Raw genomic sequence first — 20,408 nt, 5'->3', positions numbered from 1 at the left:
CACCCCCACACTTACCTGGGAAGATGGTATGCTCCACTTAGGGGAAGATTAAGTGCAGGCTATTGAGGGGCAGAGAGAGGGGGGAAAAGACGTAGAGCAGGTGGCAGCTTGGAGTGAGGCTGCAATTTTAATATTTGTTTGATATGGTTTAAGTTCTGTTTCATTGAATTGCCCGGGATTCATTTGTGTTTTTTTTGTTTGTAGTATTTGGTTAATAAAAAAATTCACTTTTGAGCACAGACTCTCGCCTGCTGACAACGTTTTTTTCAACATCTTTTTAAACCATCCGGTGCTTACATCATCCTCTGCCCTTTGCGGAGAGAGGCAACACCACAGTCTGTTTGACTCTTTGTGGTTTCAAGCAGGAACTTTGTCTCCTGAACTCACATCTTTGATTCTTTATTCAGATTGAGGAACTGCAGTTTGTCAGAGATCAGCTGTTCTTCTCTGGTCTCAGCTCTGAAGTCCAACCCCTCCCATCTGAGAGAACTGGACCTGAGTGGAAACCAGGACCTGCGGGATCCAGGAGTGAAGGGTCTGTGTGGTTTTCTGCAGAGTCCAGACTGTAGACTGGAGACTCTGGGGTCAGTTCACTGTTGTTGATGTCTACTTTTATCTTTACTCCACAACTAATAAAGCTTCACACACAAGTTGAATCCATTGACTGATCCATTGATCCATTGAATGAATGACATTGTAAATAGTTGTTGTCTCATGTTTCCAGTTATTCTTCTCTCAGACTGAGAATGATTCTTCAGTTTCAGCTCATTTCACTCACTTGTCATGAATAATGTCTGTTCACTTCAGTTCAACCTTCACAGCTCACACACTCGTATTTCTCTCAGTCAGAGGACTCATGTTTTCTAAATCCACTGGAGAAAATGTCCAGTGTTAGTTGTTCAAGTCAATTCATTTTTATCACAACAACATACAGAAGATCCTCACAACTAATATTTGTCCAAAGAAAGTGAAGAAACAATCTTCTTTGTTTCAGTAGATTTCAGTGAAGTGTCAGGACTAATGTCTGTTTGATCAAACTGTGTGTGTGTGTTTTCATCTGTAACACAACACACACAACTGTTGTGTTGTACTGACATGATGAAGATCCACAACAACAGAAGGACAAAGTCACTCTACTCATTTTAGACAAAGATCATTGATCAGGACAAATCTGATTGATTATCAATCATTGATCTACATCTTTGATTCTTTATTCAGATTGAGGTTCTGCAGTTTGTCAGAGATCAGCTGTTCTTCTCTGGTCTCAGCTCTGAAGTCCAACCCCTCCCATCTGAGAGAACTGGACCTGAGAGGAAACCAGGACCTGCAGGATCCAGGAGTGAAGGATCTCCGTGGTCTCGTGGAGAGTCCAGACTGTAGATTGGAGACTCTGAGGTCAGTCGAGGGGCGGAGTCAGTCCATGCTGCTCTCAGCAGTATTGTACTAAACACAGTTAGTATCAGAGCAAAGATCCAGTGTTTCCTGTGAACCTCCAACCTCCTCAGTGGCTGCTTTCCTCAGTGAAGCTGTGAGAGGAGAACGGGGACAGGCTTCAGGATTGGACAGAAACACAGAGAGAGACAACAGTCAGCCAATCAGAGCAGCCAGAAGCTTGTTGTGATCTTGTGTGTGCGCGTTGATGTGAAGACGACTGTTGTTGTTGTGTTGATGTGTACAGGAAATAAAGCTGATTCCAGCTGACAGCCTCACAGATGGACAGAGACAGTGTCCTCATTCATCAAACTGTCCAACCATCAGATTTGATCTGAACCTGTCAATCTGTCAGAGATTCTCAGTGACAGCTGTGTGTGTGTGTCTTTTCTTTTTTACACAGCTTCAGGTGATCTTCAAAGAGGTGAAGAGTACTGTGTATTTGTATGTGTGTCCTGATGATCGTGGCAATCAAGTTACACCCCCAAACCGACACCACGCCAATCACAGTCATGCTGCACTTGCTCACCGAACATCCCCTCATACAAACATGGGGTGGCTGTGGCTGAGGAGAAAGAGCCAGAGGGTAGGTGGTTTGATCCCTAGTTCCCCTGGTCCTCATCTCAAATTGGGAACATATGTCTTTTACTTTCATTAATGTGATATATCATAGTTATTGTTATTATTGTACGAATAATATACTTAACCTACACCTTTTTGTTCATGTGGACCATTAATAATTACAACAACAAAATATCACAAGAACTGATTCGTTTATTTTCAGCCTTCAATTATTTTTAATGTATACACGAGGCAGAAGTTGGTGGGGAACTTGCATAATACACACACACTCAACTCTCCCAGCTGGTCTGGGAGCATCTGGGAATCTAGACGCTGTTCTGCTTGCCCTTTTCCCACTATGGATCTCATCGCATAGAGTCAGCAGAAAACAGACAGATGGATCTTGTCATGTATCTTAATTATGACAATATAAACTATTTCCCTCACTGATCACAGATATTGTTTTGTTTCATCGGATTAGCAAAGAATCCAAAATTAAATTCTCAGATCACCAATTTGTTCTTGTTTCCACAAGCTAGAACTAGCATGACATCCAGGAAAGTAAAGAAATTCAAATATATAACTAACATGAAAAAGTGTAGCAAATTTCTGCCATTAATACTACATACATGTAATGCTGTCACAAAGTTCTGGAAACATTTTTAAATTCTTATCTTCATTGTTACAAATTAGGGCATGCTGTCATTCATGTTTCCACAACACAGACTTTATATTATAAAGCTTTAAATGTAAGGCCAGGACTATCAATGGTAAACTGTCTCACGTTGTCAAAACATAGTATGTAAGCACTAATAATGAACACAACAGCCAGGAGGCATTGATGGATATGTTTACTGATGATATAAAATTTTCTGACACATACAGTTTCATCTCATTCCTCTTAAAAAAACATGAAAAAGAAATCAAAAAAACATGTGGTCCATAGCAAGTACACCTGATACCTGGCCATACAGAACATGTTGAACACACTGAATTATTATGTCTTTATTGCCTTTTATTGTTCTATTTGCATATGCAGTAGAGAGTATTTAATTGCCTGTTGATATTCATTCTTATCCATCTCCATCTGTTATATCACCCCATAATATATTTGTATTTATAGATTTATTATATTAGAGTTTACTTATTTTTCTACCCATCCATTATAATATATATATTTCATTCACATCTATTATATTATATTTATATCCATCCATCTACAGTCTCGTAATGAATGCTGGTGACTCCAGTGCAGACTTCATTATTTGGGCTTTGTCCTGCAGGTCTTTTTCTCTGAGGCTGAAGTGTCTAGCCCCATCACGTCATGCTCCCTTGTCTGCAAGCTGCAGACAGACCGTTCTCCCACTGTCACACACAGAGTCCAGTCCACCATCATCCCTGTGTGTTCCTCTGGATCTGACAGAGCATCATCAGTGTCTATGGACTTAAAGCTCATCAAGTTCAGCTCTGAACAGTTTCCTTGTTGAGCTTCACAAAGAGGGAATTTCACAGTAAAATGACTTGAACTCTGAAGATGAGTTTGACTCAGACGTTGAAGCCTCATGTTCTTCAGCTGAACTTTACCAGATATTATTGTACAGGAGGAACATGTTGTTTTTATCCTCCATCTCTTCATTCAAGTTGTGTTAAGGAGGAACAATCACACAGACCAACAACTCTTTCACTGTGTATATGGACATGTGAGTGTTGTTTTCAGACAGGCTTGAAAAATGTTCATCTCTCCATTATAATGCTGAGTCAACAAGTGTCACTGATTCAATGGATCATTAATTAACTGCACTTTAAATCCTCCTTTATGGTCAATAATGTTTTTATATTGACTTCCTGTTTGATTCCTGGTTTTTAATCTGTCATTGTTTTGACATTTTACTCCTCTTTTATTCCATAAAGCTGCCAGTTTATTCCTAAATGACTGTGTGTGTTATTGTTGTGTTGTGTGTTTGTTGTGAAGCTCTTTGTAACACTGGTACTGTCGCTCCTCGTCAGTGCAGCTAAGTCCTTTTTGTCTTCTCCCCTAATGTCTCCAGGATTCGTGTTTCCTGTTTTATTTTGATACTCACCTGGTGGTCCCTTCATTTCCTGCCCTCCTGTGTGATTACCTGGCCCCGCCCTAATGTGTTTCACCTGTGTCTCATTGTCCCCCTCCTCCAGAGTATTTAGTGTCAGTGTTCCCTTCCCTCTGATCCAGTTCCTCTTGTCCCCCTTGTGACAGTGGTCCAGTCTTTCGTTCCTTTGTGTATATTTCTCAGTGTGTGACTACTTTCTGTCTTGATCTTCAGATCTTTAACCTGTTGATTTTGCACTGTTGGACTGATTTCCCTGTAGAAACTTTTTACCTGAGTAAAGACTGTTCATTGAACTACTGAGTGTCTCTGGGTTCTGCATTTGAGTCTTTTCCCTGCGTTCACTCGTCACATCTGTCACATCAAAGATGGCTGACGTGGTCGCAAAGAGAGCAGATGAAGCTGACTTCATGCTGTCCTCAGACCTGGTAAAGAGTCTAGACTCTGATCCAGTTTGAGGGATCCTAACTGTCTTTCTTTTACATCTCAATTAGTTTGTCCACCAGCTTCAGTCTTGTCATATTCTTCCTGGCCTTCAATGGGAAATACTTTAATTATCATGGAACTCCAACTGGGGGTTTTCTCAAAGTCTGGAGAGTAGCTGTCCTCCAGGTCAGGAGTAGACACTTCCCCTTAAGTGTTGGCAGCTTCATTCAGACCCCCAATCATCATAGTCCTATGGATTTTGATGTTTCAGGCAGCAGTTGCAGCTCTGGTCAAGGGACCTCACCAGGTGGTGGAGGTTGGAGATGTAAGATTCCTCATCTCCTTCTTTTCGGCATTGTCGTCTTCCTCAACCAGCTGCAGAGGGATAGAGGTCAGGTCTGATTTGTTTTGTCTCTTTGACCCTCTTGATCCACTTTCTGCTCAAGATGCTCCTCCATGTTGACTTCAGCTTTCTGAATAATCCAACCGGTGTCTTGGCTTTGCTGGCAGATTTAGTTGACTGCAGTGTCCTGACAGCCACAGTGGATTAACAGCCTTGTCAATCAACTGGTAGACAAGTTAATGCTGTGTTGGTGGAGGAAGATGAGGAAGATGAGACAGGTCTGTGACTCTCTTCTGAAAAGATGGAAAATCTGGAAGAGTATCTTGTCTCAGTGGTCAGGACTTCCTCTCTGTCTCCGAATACTCTTCCTCCTCCTCTAGGTTCTCTGGAGCCACAAAGCTCTTACACATTTTTCTTGTCTCTTCATGGACCTGAGCTTCATACATGACCTCCTCAGAGGTATCTGAGTCAGTGAGGGGCGGCCAACAGCAGTACATCATTATGGTCTCCTTGGACAGGGCCGGAGAGGAGCAGCAGTAAGTGACGTCTACATCCTCTTGTTGCTGCACCTTCTGTTGGACAAGACAATCAGCAGAGGTTTACAGTAGGCTTGTGTCTCTGAACCGCTGGCTGGCTCGTCACTGGAGGGGGCAGGGATATCAGTTTGTAGATAACTGGCCTTCTTCTGGGGCCGCCCAGATCTGCTGAGAGCAGACGGCCTCCATCCTACTGGAGTTGGTGCTGCTGTTTTATCCAGGAACATAGACAGGTGCTTACAGCAGGCTTGACACCAGGGACTTAGTACTCAGCAGGTCACAGGTGATTAGAGAGCCTGCTGGGGTTAGAGTGAGTGCGGTTCTGGAGTCCACTGGTTTAGAACTCAAGTTAATTTGGGATTATCCCATTGTCTAGATTGTCAGCCTGACAGCCAGATTTATAATTTTGAGACTGTCTGCCTCACCCGCCGTACTACGCACAAGTCTAAGTGTAACCCCTTATGTTCTGGCTCACTCCAGTAGAATGATGAGACTGGCTTTGATCAGGTTCACAGTGTTTAATTGTCATCCTCTGTGTAAACAGATAAACAACGCAAGTGTGGTTGGCGTTTGTCCTCACACACACACACACACACACACACACAGCTCCTGCCCCATAACATGGAAGTCCAAGCAGCAAAAGGGGCGTGATTAAGACGGTCAATGTGATCGTATAGTTTTTACACGAACATGAATTATTAGTTTTTAACATGACATGAGATCATGAAATATTTTCCTCACAGCATCAACTATTTTTAGCCATGAACCTGTTTTTTAAGTAATTTTTTATCCCAAACACAATATAACAATGAATTAATACAAAAAAAATGAAATACAAAATGATATACCAAGTGTCTCACCAATAAATAAAATAATAAATAAAATGATAAACTAAAACGTTTCTCTTTTAATATAAAACATACCTGTGTAAACAGATGGACAGCACAAGTGTGGTTGGCGTTGGTCCTCACACACACACACACACAGCTCCTGCCCCTGTGCACCAGAAGAGACACACAACATGCACAATGAAGCCACGTCAGTTGCGCAGTACGTTGTCGCTATTGTGCGGTGCTAGCTAACAAGTTAACAACTTCGCTCAGTCTAAAATCAGAATTAACTGCACAATACCAACTTACTAACGTGTAGCAGGATGAGCATTGTGGCCCTGTGTCAATTTGAAGAAGATGGCGCCTAATTGCCTGTCTCCCTCAGGCCAATGGCAGTAGGGAGAGGGGGGTATAAAAGCCGGTAGGTGTCACCGGATTTCTCTCTCTTGCTTGTGGAGGCCGAGGGTACGTCACTTCCTATTTGCTCATCCCTGTCCCTCTTCAGTTGGTGTTTGCAGGTAGGCTAGTGGTGTCTGCGCTGCCAGTTTGCATGTTTAGCTTGACAGTAAATAAGACTGTTGTCTTTGTTGTAGGGCCGGATTGGGTTCCGCGGGTCTGTGAGCTGCGCATGATTACTGCCGGTGGGTCCTCTGGTTCATGCACTGAGCTGTTGCTGCGGTGCGCATGTGGCAAACGGTGTGTGTGTGTGTGTGTGTGTGTGTGTTTGCAGGTCGCCGCCGCAGAAACAGCAGTCTTGGTTCCTTCCCCTCTCCTGCATGTGTGGACAGAGGCAGCTGGATTGGTAACCGCTTTACTGGGGGGGGGGGACTGTATCGGCTACTTTCACTGCCTGCTTGACCACTGCTGCTTTGCCCACAGGAAATTGCTTTGCTCACGGCAAATTGCTTTGCTTATAGAGAAATACACTGATTTTAGGGGATAGCCCTCTCTGGGAATTACTGTACTTTGGGGACTGATTTGTTTCTGCCGCACAGCTTGACCTGTTGGAGCCGAGCACTGTCGCTCCGTTTCGGACTGGCTTGCCCCGCGGAGGGTTGTCGGCACCTGCGGCATTGGTGGCTTCGGCCTGGTGGCCTCTTTAAGTCCTGTGTTTTACTGTGTGTGTGTGTTAGATGTTAACTGGGGAGGGGAAATGTATGTTTATATTTCATGGTGTGCGTCCACAGGCCTTATGTGAGTGTTCGCATGCAATTAAATGTTTAGTTGAGTTGTTTTGTTTTGTAGGAATTTAAGTTGACTGCAACTTGCAATTAATAATTTTGGTTAATTGTGTGCGTGTTGTGGTTACTTTTGAGCAGGTTGCAGACAATGGTTATTTGTCCAAGTATGATTTAGTTTTTGTATTGATTTATTTACCTAGTTTGGTTATTTACTTTTTTTGTATAGTTAGGTTTGATTTTGTTTTTATATGTTGTTGTTTTTTACTCTTGATTGTGTTTGTCCTTTCAGAGGTTGAGACTACGGTGGTGGATGTGGTGTCCTCGGTGGCGGTGTCTCCTTTGTGCTTTGTGCTTTCACCCCAGGTTGATCTTCACCAGTGTGTCCGTGCGTGTCACGAGTATTTGGGGTGACTTTCCTGGGACCCCTTTTTACTTCTTGGGCCGATCTCCCTACTGGTAGGCCTCCACCCTGACTGGTCCACTTTATTCCCCTGGTAACATCAGTGTGGATTGGATTCCTTTTGACCTCGTCTCTGCCCCGTTGTATGACGGATCTGAGTGCCTTTAAGATTATAATAGTTCCCTGGCTGAAATTCCCAGGGTGGTGTTGTCTGGCAACACTAAGCTAAGGTTAAAGTGAATTAATTGGCTAACCTCAAACCCCGGTCGCCACAAACGGCTGCAAAACATTTCAACAATGTCTATATCACTCAACATATACTTTGTTTACAGTGACATTTGTGCATTGCGGATTAAAATATAAAAGTAACGGAGCTGTGTGAACTACATACCATAATATGGAAGTCCAAGCAGCAAAGGAATGAGCTGCTGGCTAAACTATCTAAACCAACCACGTCCGTCAAAATAAAATCCTTCCAAAATAAAACGGAGCCTTGCATAAATATACCATCCATCAATCGACATCCATCAATATTAAAATAAAATAAGAACAAAATTAAAGGAACACTCTGTGAATTTTGCCGAACTTCAAACATTTAGTGTCTCACAAAGCAATTTTTTTTTTTCCAAGGCAGAATCACCACTGTGTCTTCACACTGCCACATGTGCAGGCCTTCTAAATCTCTCCTTAATAATACAACATGGCTTATTCCTATTCAGACTCTATCTGCTGGAAGCTTTACCAACCAGACTGCTACTGATCTCCAGCCTTAACAAGGCAGTCACATTTGGTTTCCTAAACATCAGCTCACTATCTAGTAAATCACTGCTAATAAACAACTTGATTCTTGAGCATAAGCTGGAGATGATTGCTCTTTGTGAAACATGGCTTAAACCAAATGTTATCCTTACCCTTAATGAAGCTTCCCCCCCTGATTATACTTATGAACATGCTGCTCAGCTACTAAACAAGGTGGGGGTGTGGCCTTAATTTATGAGTCAAATTCTGGACTAACATCCAAACCTGGTGTGACCTTTAACTCTTTTGAGGCGCTTGTCTTGAAATCACCTCCATTAGCTAAGAATAGTTTTCACCAGGGTGATAAACTGTGACCATTTCATCTGGTGGTGCTTTACAGACCACCAGGCCCTTATTCACAGTTTTCAGAAGAATTTGGTGAATTCCTCTCAGGCCTTGTTATGGACACTGATGACATTTTCATTATGGGTGACTTTAATATTCACCTGAATAATGCCTGTGACCCTTTGAGTAAAGCCTTTCTAGCAATTATCAACACTTTTGGTTTCACCCAGTCTGTGTCTGAACCAACTCATTGCAGTGGTAACACTTTAGACTTGATTCTATCCCGTGGGATACAGGTATCTAATCTGACTGTGTGGAAAATTTCACCAAAGAATTAAACATTAGTCCTAGCGAGTCTTCTGGACTCAGTTGATCTTCTTCAATCTCATACTCCTTCTTGTGATCTGCGCTCCCAGAGTTTAGGGCTCTTGTCTGTTCCTGGAGTTAAAAAGTCTTCTGCTGGCTGCAGAGCCTTCTCCTGTCGGGCCCCTCTGTTCTGGAACAACCTCCCTGCTGGTATTAAGCTGTCCGACTCAATTCATGCCTTTAAATCTAAACTTAAAACTTATTTTTATGCCTTAACTTTTACTTAGATGTATATTCTCTAACTACCTCAGATGTTGTACCTGTTATTCTCCTAATATCGACGGGGGGGGGGGGCTCAGTCTCAATAAATCAATCATCCCCAGTATATACACAGTATAGCCCACAAAATTACTGTGCACTTTCTGACTTTACTGCATTTACTGATTTATTATTTGTCTCTCATGCACATGAGCGCCCAAGCTGTGTGCCCCTCCCCCTCTCCATCTCCCTGTGACCCACCCCCCACCCCCCCACCTCCCTCTCTCTGTCTTTCTCCCCCTCGTTGTTCTCTACAGGTCCTTCTGCCCGGAGCTGCAGAGTTAGAATCTCCAACTGCAGCTGCCTCCACGATCCTGCTCAACACCTGCTGCTGAATTACTGTCACTGTTATTAACCATCATTCATACTGTTTTATATCAGTAGCAGTATTATCGTTAACATTAACATTATAGTTGCTGCTGTTACTGCTCATTACTGTTACTACTATGAGTGCATCTCTCTCTTTCACTCTCTCCCACCCTGAGCCCGGTTCTGCCTGAGGTTTCTGCCTCTTAAAGGAAGTTTTTCCTTGCCACTGTCGCCAGGTGCTTGCTCTGGGTGGGAATTGTTGGGTCTCTTTCTCTCCTATACTTTAAAGAGAAGGTATTGACCTCCTCCAATTGGAAAGTGCCTTGAGAGAACTTTTATTGTGATTTGGTGCTACACTGATAAAAACTTGATTTGATTCATCTAATGATTCATTCATTTGAGTAATGTGCTGGCAGAGTGGCAGCAAGTCTTCATGGCTCATACTTTTTTTTTTTTTGGCAGGTCTTTATTCTGCACTGTTGTTTCGTCTGACTATGGAGAAAAAAGTGTGCTGGAGGGAGGACCTCCTTCCTTTACGCTTTACCAGAGAGGGTACCGGCTGAGCTGAAAGTGCCATATCGAGGATGCGGAGCCAGGGCTAAGCCAAAGGCTAGGAGATGGAGAAACAAGCCTTTTCTACCATCAGTCCTCATGAGGAATGTGAGCTCAGATGAGAATATCAGCCACAGAAGAACAGTGTGTAAAGTAGGATGTGGACCAAGATGAATGACTATAGACCAGTGGCCCTCACATCAGACATCATTAAGACCCTGGAGCTGCTGCTTCTCCACCTTTCTTAGGCCACAGGTTGAACACACACTTAACCCCCCACGGTTCAGAGAGATGCAGGCACTGTAAGGCCGGACACACACTGGATGAGTTGTGTGTGCGTCGTCTAACAGATGAGAGCAGACACACTTCCTGCCTGCCATCATGGAATCTAGAATTTTGGCATCTTGCCCATTTTTCTTGCAGGACGCCTCCTGCAGGAAAACAGACAGAGAAAACATGTGGACAGTCATTTTGACATCATACCAGCAGCATTACACAAAACTGACACCTTCCACTGTAGTGTCTGTGTGGAGGCTGAATCCCAACATGTCATAGACGTGAAAAATTAGCAGCTGCGTGTGGAGACAGTGGTGTTTGCGACATTTTCTGTCTAAAATAAATGTATTAATTATGATCATGAGGTTTTTATTGTTCACACAAAATGGGGTTGTTACCACATTGTGGGTAAAACTACAGTGATTGAACATAAATCATCATAAAATTCATGCATTAAAAAAAATGGATTCAGTCATGTCAGACTTCTTGTATTCTTAGAGAAATAAACAAGTATCCACATTATCCCATACATGCTAGATCAAGTAATGTGACTGTTGAGCCAGTCATCGATGCTATGCAGGAACATGTTCTATAAAACATGTGATAACTTGTGATCTGTTGATGATAGAGACAAGCTAAACGTGAGACTCTCTGACTTATGGCTTACTGTTTTACAGGCGCTTAGTGGAGGAGACATTCCCACACACTGACCCCTGCTTTGGTACGAGTTCACCTCCAGATCTGCTGAATGACTCCAATAAATGTGCTTCAAAATGCCTGTCTGTGTTTGTGACTGTCTGTCTGTAGCTGTCTGTGTTTGTGACTGTCTGTCTGTCTGTAGCTGTCTGTGTTTGTGACTGTCTGTCTGTAGCTGTCTGTGTTTGTGACTGTCTGTCTGTAGCTGTCTGTGTTTGTGACTGTCTGTCTGTCTGTAGCTGTCTGTGTTTGTGACTGTCTGTCTGTCTGTAGCTGTCTGTCTATATCCAGCCCTGTCAAACTAATAATGTGAAATTAGAAAAAATGATAGAAAAATCTTTTCTATGTTTTCATCTTACATGATGAGACGCTCCCATCTGCCCCACTGCCCTCCAAGCTCCTGAGGAAATATTCCTCTTGGGGTCTGTTTATAAAGCCAGATATATTCAATAAGTTGAACTATTGGTTGGTTATTGAATGTACTGTAAATAGAAGCTGTTTGAGCCTCTTGTTTCCTGTTGGATGGAATAAAACATGTATCTGACTACAGTCTTCCCTATGTGGACAGATAAGTTGTGTGTTTTCCAGTGATATATAAAACTTCTGTAAGAGGCTCAGTCATCAGAACAGAAGTGATTATTGTTGGTTCATGATTATTGTTGACTAATTGTTCTTTGTTGCTCACAGTGGCTGATGTTGATTATATTGTGTGTGCATTACAAGGCCTTTGGTGCTAAAATGAGCCTCCTAGTGGTATTTTAATTGATAACCCATGTTAACTAAATCCAGCAGTCACAGAATAAGGCTTTGTTGTAATGAGTGATTTCTATGAGACACAGTCAACACTGAAGCCAACTGCTTGGTCTACACACACGTTCTACAGATCAGTTACATGTCACATCTGAAGCAATCGGAAAAAAGCTGTAATTCCTGCCTTGGTGTTTTTCTCACAGGTTTATAGTGATCACTTGTGTCTCTCTGCTCTGTGTAGACGTAGTCTGGCCTCTCTGTCTTTCAGCTGCCAGGTGCCTTTGTAAAACCTGCTTTAGTTTGCCTTCCTCCACTTTGACCTGTTGCCTGTCGATTTAGTTTCTGTCACTTGTTTTAAAGGGACACACGCATTGATGAGTGGCCTCGGACAAAAGGATCAAATGTGATGTAATGTGATGTCACAGGGTTTCTGTGTTTAATGAAAGACTTTTTAATACCACACAGAACGTAACTGAAAACCTGTTTCACAGTCGAACAGGCCAAAGTATGAGAGTATGATGGAAAACCTGTTGTCACGATATGACCCCACATTATTTATTATTACGGCACAAATTCTCAGTACGTTGCAGCAGCATACGACACTAATTCCTAGAGATATAATTCATTAAACTAATACAAGCTGGTTCCCAGTAAGCAGCAGAATAATGATTTATCCAACATTGCCTGTGGTGGTGAAAAACATGTTTCAGAGTTTCATAAATGAAGCTGAAGACTTAAATTCCTTCAAGACCAGCAGACTCAGCTCTATTCAAGCTCCTTTATCATTTTAATGTAGGATTCCTCCAGCCTATATTCACTGTGAGTGCACATCTAGAGTGAGCACCTGACACAGCAAGGGATTTTTATTTTCAACTACATTTCAAAATATTCCTGCAGAGGGGAGGAGCAGCTGAAAGTGAAAGTGTTCAGTGAGCTCAGACTCCATTTGAAGTGGACGGAGCAGAAGGAGGGAAACTGAAGGCTGAGGCAGGTGAGTGTTAACACAACATTATTATTATTTTACTGTCAAAGTCTCTGAGTCAGTTTGTCCCTGTGGACTGTGGAGGGAAGAAGAGTCACAGTGAACTTCTGTCCACACAGAGACACTGAGAGGAAAACCTGTGTGTGTGTGTGTGTGTGTGTGTGTGTGTGTGTGTGTGTGTGTGTGTGTGTGTGTGTGTGTGTGTGTGTGTGTGTGTGTGTGTGTGTGTGTGTGTGTGTGTGTCTTGAACAGCTTGTTTGTCCTGACTCTTGTGTGTGTGAGCTCACAGTCAGTGTTACTGGTTTCCCTCTCAGACTGACTGAAGTCCTGAAGATGAGTGATCGTGAACCTCCAGACTTCAGTCCTGAACCTGGACCCTCAGACTCACAGTAAGAGACCTGCTACAAACCTGTGAACCTCCAAACTGTCTCTGTAACAGTGTTTAGTGTGTTGAGCTCCTGCAGTGATGTCACTTCCTGTAACAGCTGCTGTAGTGTCGCAGAAAATACCTTCCCCTGGTTCCTCTGACATATCAGTGTATTAACAGTGACTGCTGAGGAGCTGGTTTCTTGTGAAATGATCCCAACAAAGAAGAGTTTGACTTTTTTCTTGTGCATATTTTTGCTGCAGCTGATGAACATGACAGAGATGTAAAGATGTCAGTAATTAAAGGGCCGTGGTGGAGCAGAGAAGCAGCCACAGAAGAAGAGAGCAGTGTGTTGGTGAACCTGGATGAGCTGGGATCTAACAGAGTTGACCACACTTTGCAGGATCATTTTACAGCCTGAATGATGAGCTTCACATGTCAGAGCTTCACTCTCCACAGTTAGTTTGATCCAAACTACAGTGAGCAGCTGTTGGAGGAAATGACTGAGCCTCTTTAACATCAAACTAGATATTTGTCAGCTGTTTATACAGATTTCAGGCTCTATGTAATATGGGCCGCTGATTGTAAAGTGGTTCATACTGAAATAACAACATTTCATCATATTTAGTCAACTTGTGTTTTCTTAAACCAGATCAATATTTGTGAACTTTGTCATATTCACATAAAAATAATGTAATGTTGATATTAAATCTAAATTTTAATGTAAAAGCTAAACATTGGTGAAACTTAATATTTAGCTAATATGCTAATTCACACTGCTGATCAGAGGAAGTACCAAAATAAAAGCTCAATCCAGCATTATCCTCAGTAAGACAATGTTCTGTACAAGGAAAATAATTGATAGTGAAGTGAGACTAAAATGATATCCTCAGGATTTGGAGAGAGTGAAAAGTTTTTAGGGAAATGGTTTGATGAGAAAATGACATGGACTGTACATCTTCAGAAATTAGTGGACAAATGTTAGAAAGTAGTAAATATAATGAGGTGTTTAGTTGGAGGTGAATGGGGGCAGACAGACCTGCTTTGGGGACCATATACAAAGGGTTAATTAGATCAGTTTGGGATCATGGTTGTGTGGTTTATGGATCAGCAGCAAACACATCTTTCAAAAATAAGATCATGTACAATGTCAAGCTTTGAGATGATGCACAGTTGCATTTAAAACAACCCCAACTACAGCATTACAGGTGGAAATGGGAGACGTGCCTTTAGAAATGAGAAGATGACAGATATCACTGAATTACTGGATCAGTTTACAGGGTCATAGTCCAGGTCATCCAACACCAGACACATTAAACCTGGCTGGGAAAAGGAGAAGAGGGAAACAAAAGGCTTTGGGTGGACAATGAATCAGAAAGCTTCAGAACTGAAATGAGATCAATGAAACGTCAGTCCAACAGTACCATTGTCAGCAATACCACCTTGGATACTTCCAGACACCACAGTAGATTTCACATTGATAGAAAATAAGATAAAGATAAGTTCATTTATAATCCATGTGCCATACAAGCTGACACTGACAGTTGCCATAGTTACATCCAGATATAGACAGATGCATCAAAGAACTCATCTATTAAAGCTGGAGGAGCATTTTTTATTCAAGAACTTCAAATGAAATGTGAGAACCAACTTGCAGGACTGGATGAGACCAGCACATCTCAGTAGCTTGCAGGACACCTTCTGAGACGACCGGCTGGTCAATGTGCACCATTGTCCTGGGGAGGACGTATCATCTCTGCAAGGCCTCTGGCACTTTAGCACTGGCTCTGTTGTCTGTACAGTTTTGAAATATGTTATTCCACCACTGAAAGTCGCCCAATAGCACCAACAAACTGAATGATGGAGGCAGCGGTAAATCAACAGTTCCCATGTTCTGTGAGGTAGAATTACTGTTTTTGTCAATGGAGTCTGGAATGTGGCTTTGAATAGAGCAATGGCTGTTTCTGGTTAAACAAAAAGGATCTTGCCTTTAACAAAAATGTCTGTCTCAGTAGAAACCCTGTCCAGAATATAGTCAGACACATATATTAATAATCTGAACCTGTTAGTGGCAAATCAGGAACTTTCAGTGGACATACTAATTTGGACAACTGCCTTGTTTTCTTAAGTTGCAGCCTTTTACCTCTTATAGTGTTCTTGCATCATATTGGACTGACTCCATTTAGACCCAAAATGATGGAAAATAGGGCCCAGGTTTGAAAGTATCTGAATGATCTTAGCCACAGCTTTAAGAAGAGTAAATATGACAAAGTTCACAAATATTGCTGTAAATCTGGTTTTAACATTATTTGCAACTAAATGTGGTGAAATGTTAATATCAGTATGAACCACTTTACAGTCTGTGATCCACAATCTTACACCAGCACAAAGCACAACACTAGTGTCTTTGCTAGTGTGTGTTGGTGTTAAAATGAGGTGAGGTCAGGAGCAGTGTCGACTCATTTCTATCTCATTTCATTCAGTTTCACCTGAGGCTGTAAAATATGAAAGTGAGGGAACAAAAACATGCATTGCAGTTTCAGGTGAATATTTTTCAGCCGGGCCTGTTTGGTGGAATCCTGCTGTAGCTGTAGACGTCTGCTCGCACACTTTCACTCTGCACACCAGCAGTTTCCTCTGCAGAGAAGAGCTCTGTCTTACTACCTGCTGAATCAACCATTATCAGAGAAATCCACCAAGGTGCAGGTGCACCTGGCTTTTAGAGGGGATGGGAGAGAGCTCTCTGTCCTAAATGCTCTGGCTCCATGAGCCTAGATGGTTAAAATAGGCCCTAAGTCTTCAGAAGGAACCAATGGGCTCAGAGCTGAGAGCCACAGACAGAGGAGGGAAGTCACAAAGTGTTGAGAGACGAACTCACACACTGTTGGTTTGGCTCTTTTCATGGGGTTTTTTTTGTCAAGAACAAACATGTAGAACAACAGCAGAATGATCCTTTAATTACACACAAGACTGTCTTTACCATCACTGATATCTGTGCAGATGTAACTCTGAAAAAAAAAAAAAAAAAAATCAGCTCATATTAAATGTGGCTAGTATAGCTAGCTGCTAGTTGTTGGGCAGCAGCCCTGTGCTTGTGTTAGCTGCTGTTTGTCTTTGTGTGTTATCAACAGCTGGGACTGGTGATCTCCAGGTAAAATGAAGGGTCCCACTCGGCCCCTGGATGAGAGCAGTCACAGTGTTTGTGATTCAGAGCAGCAGAGAATTGACAGAGTTTGATGTTAAAATCAGAAAGTTGATGAGAATCAAACTGCAACAGTCTCACAGATCTTCTGCTGCTGCTGCTGCTGATCTGAACACCAGCAAAGCTGCAGCTCTCTGCAACCAACAAATGTTGCAGCTGTTGTTGTGTGTTGATGTCAGCACTGCAGCATCATGGGAAGCCACAGACCTTCAGACTGCAACACAAACCAGATCAAAGCAGGGCCAGTGGCTGAGGCGGGAAAGTGGAGACGAGAGGAAACTCAGCTGGGACAAGGAGGCAGGAAGGATTAGATTGATGCTGGGAGCAATTTATGAGCAGCTCCCACCTCCCCAACATCATAGTGAATAAACAGCTGAGGAGCCAACATGTCCTCTATGTTCAGGTGGAGCTTCATGTGGCTCCTTCTATCAGGGGCTAAAACAAGCCTGTCTCCAGGCCCACACACCTGGAGACATCAGCAGGTGCTGAGGTGTCTCCCAGCAGCCACTGAGAGTCAGAGCTCAGAGGTGAACTCACTGGAGGCAGAAGGAGACAAGATGGATTTGATTTGTTGGTGAGGGTGAAGGACTCAGGAAGCAGCTTTGAACAGGCGTGATGCAGCTGAAGGCAGGGAGGGACTGGCCAATCAGAGGAGATCCAGGAAAACAGCTCCTAGTTCCTCAGGAGACAGCTGCCACTGATCTGAGAGCAGATGTTGTGTTGTGCTCAGAAACACAGCAGCTTGTGTATGTTGTGGAGCTGACAGTACCATGGGAGGACGCAGTAGAAACGGCCTCTGAGAGGAAACAGCTCAGATACACAGAGCTGGCAGCAGAGGCAGAGGAGCCTGCTCTGAAAGCTGAGCTCCAGGGGAGGTTGGCTGTAGGGGTTTTGTTGGCAGATCAGTCTGGTCCCTGTTACCTGAACTGAGCTGCTCTCACTTCTGTTCTCTTCAGGTCCACGTTGTGCTTCTCTGAACCTGTGCACTGTGAACTCAAAGCGCTCCAGGTGTCCTTCATGTCATATCTAGTTGATTGTGTGTGAACACAACAAAAGCTCAGACTTGATCTTGAAGAATGGAGCTTCTTCTAATCACATGAATAACACAAGTGGTCATGTGACTGTGGTTCAGGAGCAGTTACCAGAGCAGACTGACACTGACACTCAGAGAAACTCTGTTCATCAACTATCAGACCTAAACCGTGGACGTTGTGCTGAGCTGAAGGGTTGTAGGACTGTGAGCACAGGTTTGATCTCTGCTCTGTGACCTTCATTAACCCCGTCCTCACTCAGTCTGCTCCTCACTGGGGGGTTGATGTGAAAATCAGATCAATTCTACTTCCTCATTCAGTGAAGATCAGCTGAATAAATCTGTGGTGTTTTCCAGCAGGAGGCTCTGAATGTTACCTGAAGGTGAACTGGTTGTTGCTGCAGGTCACAGAATCTGACGGCTCACAGAATGGGCTGTAACACCAGTGGTAGACTGAGGCCGAGCACTCGTCCTCCTCAAGTTCTCAACAGTAACACAAGTTCTTCTTTAAAGATGTGGACACAGAGAAATCTTTTCCCTCCTCCTGTAAATGTGACATTGTGCAGTTGTTTGGTGACTTTGGAACATTGAAGCTGCTCCACCATGTTTGTTCTGAACAGTGTGACTGAGTTCTCACTGTTTGTTCACGTCCTCAGTGTTTTGTTTCTGTGCTGATGTCTGTAGTGTCAGAGAGGGAACAGACTAAACAGACGTGAATCCTCTGATTCTCCTCTGATCACAGACTGAACTGAGGTCAGCAGCAGCTGATCAACCTGTGTTCACATCAACAGCTGTATGAATGTTGTGCTGACATTTGGATGATGTGTGTAGAAGGCTGACATGATGAAGATCCACAATAACAGAAGCACAAAGTCACTCTACTCATTTTAGACAAAGATCATTGATCAGGACAAATCTGATTGATTATCAATCAATGATCTACATCTTTGATTCTTTATTCAGATTGGAGAACTGCAGGCTGTCAGAGATCAGCTGTTCTTCTCTGGTCTCAGCTCTGAAGTCCAACCCCTCCCATCTGAGAGAACTGGACCTGAGTGGAAACCTGAACCTGCAGGATCCAGGAGTGAAGGGTCTGTGTGGTTTTCTGCAGAGTCCAGACTGTAGACTGGAGACTCTGAGGTCAGTTCACTGTTGTAGATCTTATATCTTGAATCCACAGCTAATGAAGCTTCACACACAAGTTGAATCCATTGACTGTGAATGAATGAATGACATTGTAAATAGTTGTTGTCTCATGTTTCCAGTTGTTCTTCTCTCAGACTGAGAATGATTCTTCAGTTTCAGCTCATTTCACTCACTTGTCATGAATAATGTCTGTTCACTTCAGTTCAACCTTCACAGCTCACACACTCGTATTTCTCTCAGTCAGAGGACTCATGTTTTCTAAATCCACTGGAGAAAATGTCCAGTGTTAGTTGTTCAAGTCAATTCATTTTTATCACAACAACATACACAAGATCCTCACAACTAATATTTGTCCAAAGAAAGTGAAGAAACAATCTTCTTTTTTTCAGTAGATTTCAGTCAAGTGTCAGGACTAATGTCTGTTTGATCAAACTGTGTGTGTGTGTGTTTTCATCTGTAACACAACACACACAACTGTTGTGTTGACAATGTTGTGTTGTACTGACATGATGATGATCCACAATAACAGAAGGACAAAGTCACTCTACTCATTTTAGACAAAGATCATTGATCAGGAAAAATCTGATTGATTATCAATCATTGATCTACATCTTTGATTCTTTATTCAGATTGAGTCTCTGCAGGTTGTCAGAGATCAGCTGTTCTTCTCTGGTCTCGGCTCTGAAGTCCAACCCCTCCCATCTGAGAGAACTGGACCTGAGATACAACAACCTGCAGGATTCAGCCCTGAAGGATCTCCGTGGTCTCGTGGAGAGTCCAGACTGTAGACTGGAGACTCTGAGGTCAGTAGAGGGGCGGAGTCAGTCCATGCTGCTCTCAGCAGTATTGTACTAAACACAGTTAGTATCAGAGCAAAGATCCAGTGTTTCCTGTGAACCTCCAACCTCCTCAGTGGCTGCTTTCCTCAGTGAAGCTGTGAGAGGAGAACGGGGACAGGCTTCAGGATTGGACAGAAAGACAGAGAGAGAGACAACAGTCAGCCAATCAGAGCAGCCAGAAGCTTGTTGTGGTCATGTGTGTGAGTTGATGTGAAGACGACTGTTGTGTTTGTGTTGATGTGTACAGGAAATAAAGCTGATTCCAGCTGACAGCCTCACAGATGGACAGAGACAGTGTCCTCATTCATCAAACTGTCCAATCTGATCTGAGACTGTTTGTTCTCTGGTTTCAACACTAAACAGCTGATCAGTTTCATCTGTGTCACAGCTCTGAGATCAGTGTGATGGAGCCTGACAGTCCCTGGCTCTTAGTGACAGCCTCCATGTTCAGTCAGGTGATGTTTCAGAAGCAGCTCACATGTTGATCAACACACAGAGACTCTGTGTTTAAAGTGACATCAGCTGACAGGTAACAGGAGTGAATCCATCACTGACCTGTTGCTGACTCAGCACTTTGTTTCCACTGTGGACTGAGTGAAATGTGCAGAGTGAACAGACTTGATGCTGAACGTCTCTGCAGGTCTGTGAGCTTCCAGCTCAGTGTGTTCACTCCAACACGTTAACATGAGAGCTGAGAGGAAGCAGCTGCTGCACATCTGGTCTGAACAGGACTGAAGTCCCTGCTGCATCACTGACTGAT

At 43.1% G+C, this 20,408-nt stretch overlaps 1 protein-coding gene and 2 long non-coding RNA genes across 3 annotated transcripts in view; all 3 read left to right on the top strand.

Annotated features, from left to right (window-relative positions):
* Window positions 1-19,224, top strand: part of LOC139612038 (ribonuclease inhibitor-like) — a 38,285-nt gene extending 19,061 nt beyond the window's left edge. Inside the window, exon 3 of the mRNA XM_071467163.1 lies at window positions 18,627-19,224. Coding sequence (XP_071323264.1) covers window positions 18,627-18,888 — 262 coding nt within the window. The 3' untranslated portion in view covers window positions 18,889-19,224. The remainder of the gene's footprint in view (window positions 1-18,626) is intronic.
* On the top strand, window positions 1,886-3,922 carry LOC139612025 (uncharacterized). The gene is made up of 2 exons (XR_011686428.1): window positions 1,886-2,017; window positions 3,276-3,922. It is a non-coding gene; the product is annotated as an uncharacterized lncRNA (long non-coding RNA).
* Window positions 6,667-7,878, top strand: LOC139612024 (uncharacterized). Its single transcript, XR_011686427.1, has 3 exons — window positions 6,667-6,729; window positions 6,805-6,852; window positions 7,682-7,878. It is a non-coding gene; the product is annotated as an uncharacterized lncRNA (long non-coding RNA).
* Window positions 19,225-20,408: the final 1,184 nt, after the last annotated feature.

Source organism: Trachinotus anak, unplaced genomic scaffold (assembly GCF_046630095.1).
Source record: "Trachinotus anak isolate AG129_WGS33_773 ecotype Australia unplaced genomic scaffold, CSIRO_AGI_Tana_v1 ptg000029l, whole genome shotgun sequence".
In the NCBI taxonomy this organism is placed as follows: domain Eukaryota; kingdom Metazoa; phylum Chordata; class Actinopteri; order Carangiformes; family Carangidae; genus Trachinotus; species Trachinotus anak.
This window is presented reverse-complemented; position numbering and strand designations above follow the sequence as displayed.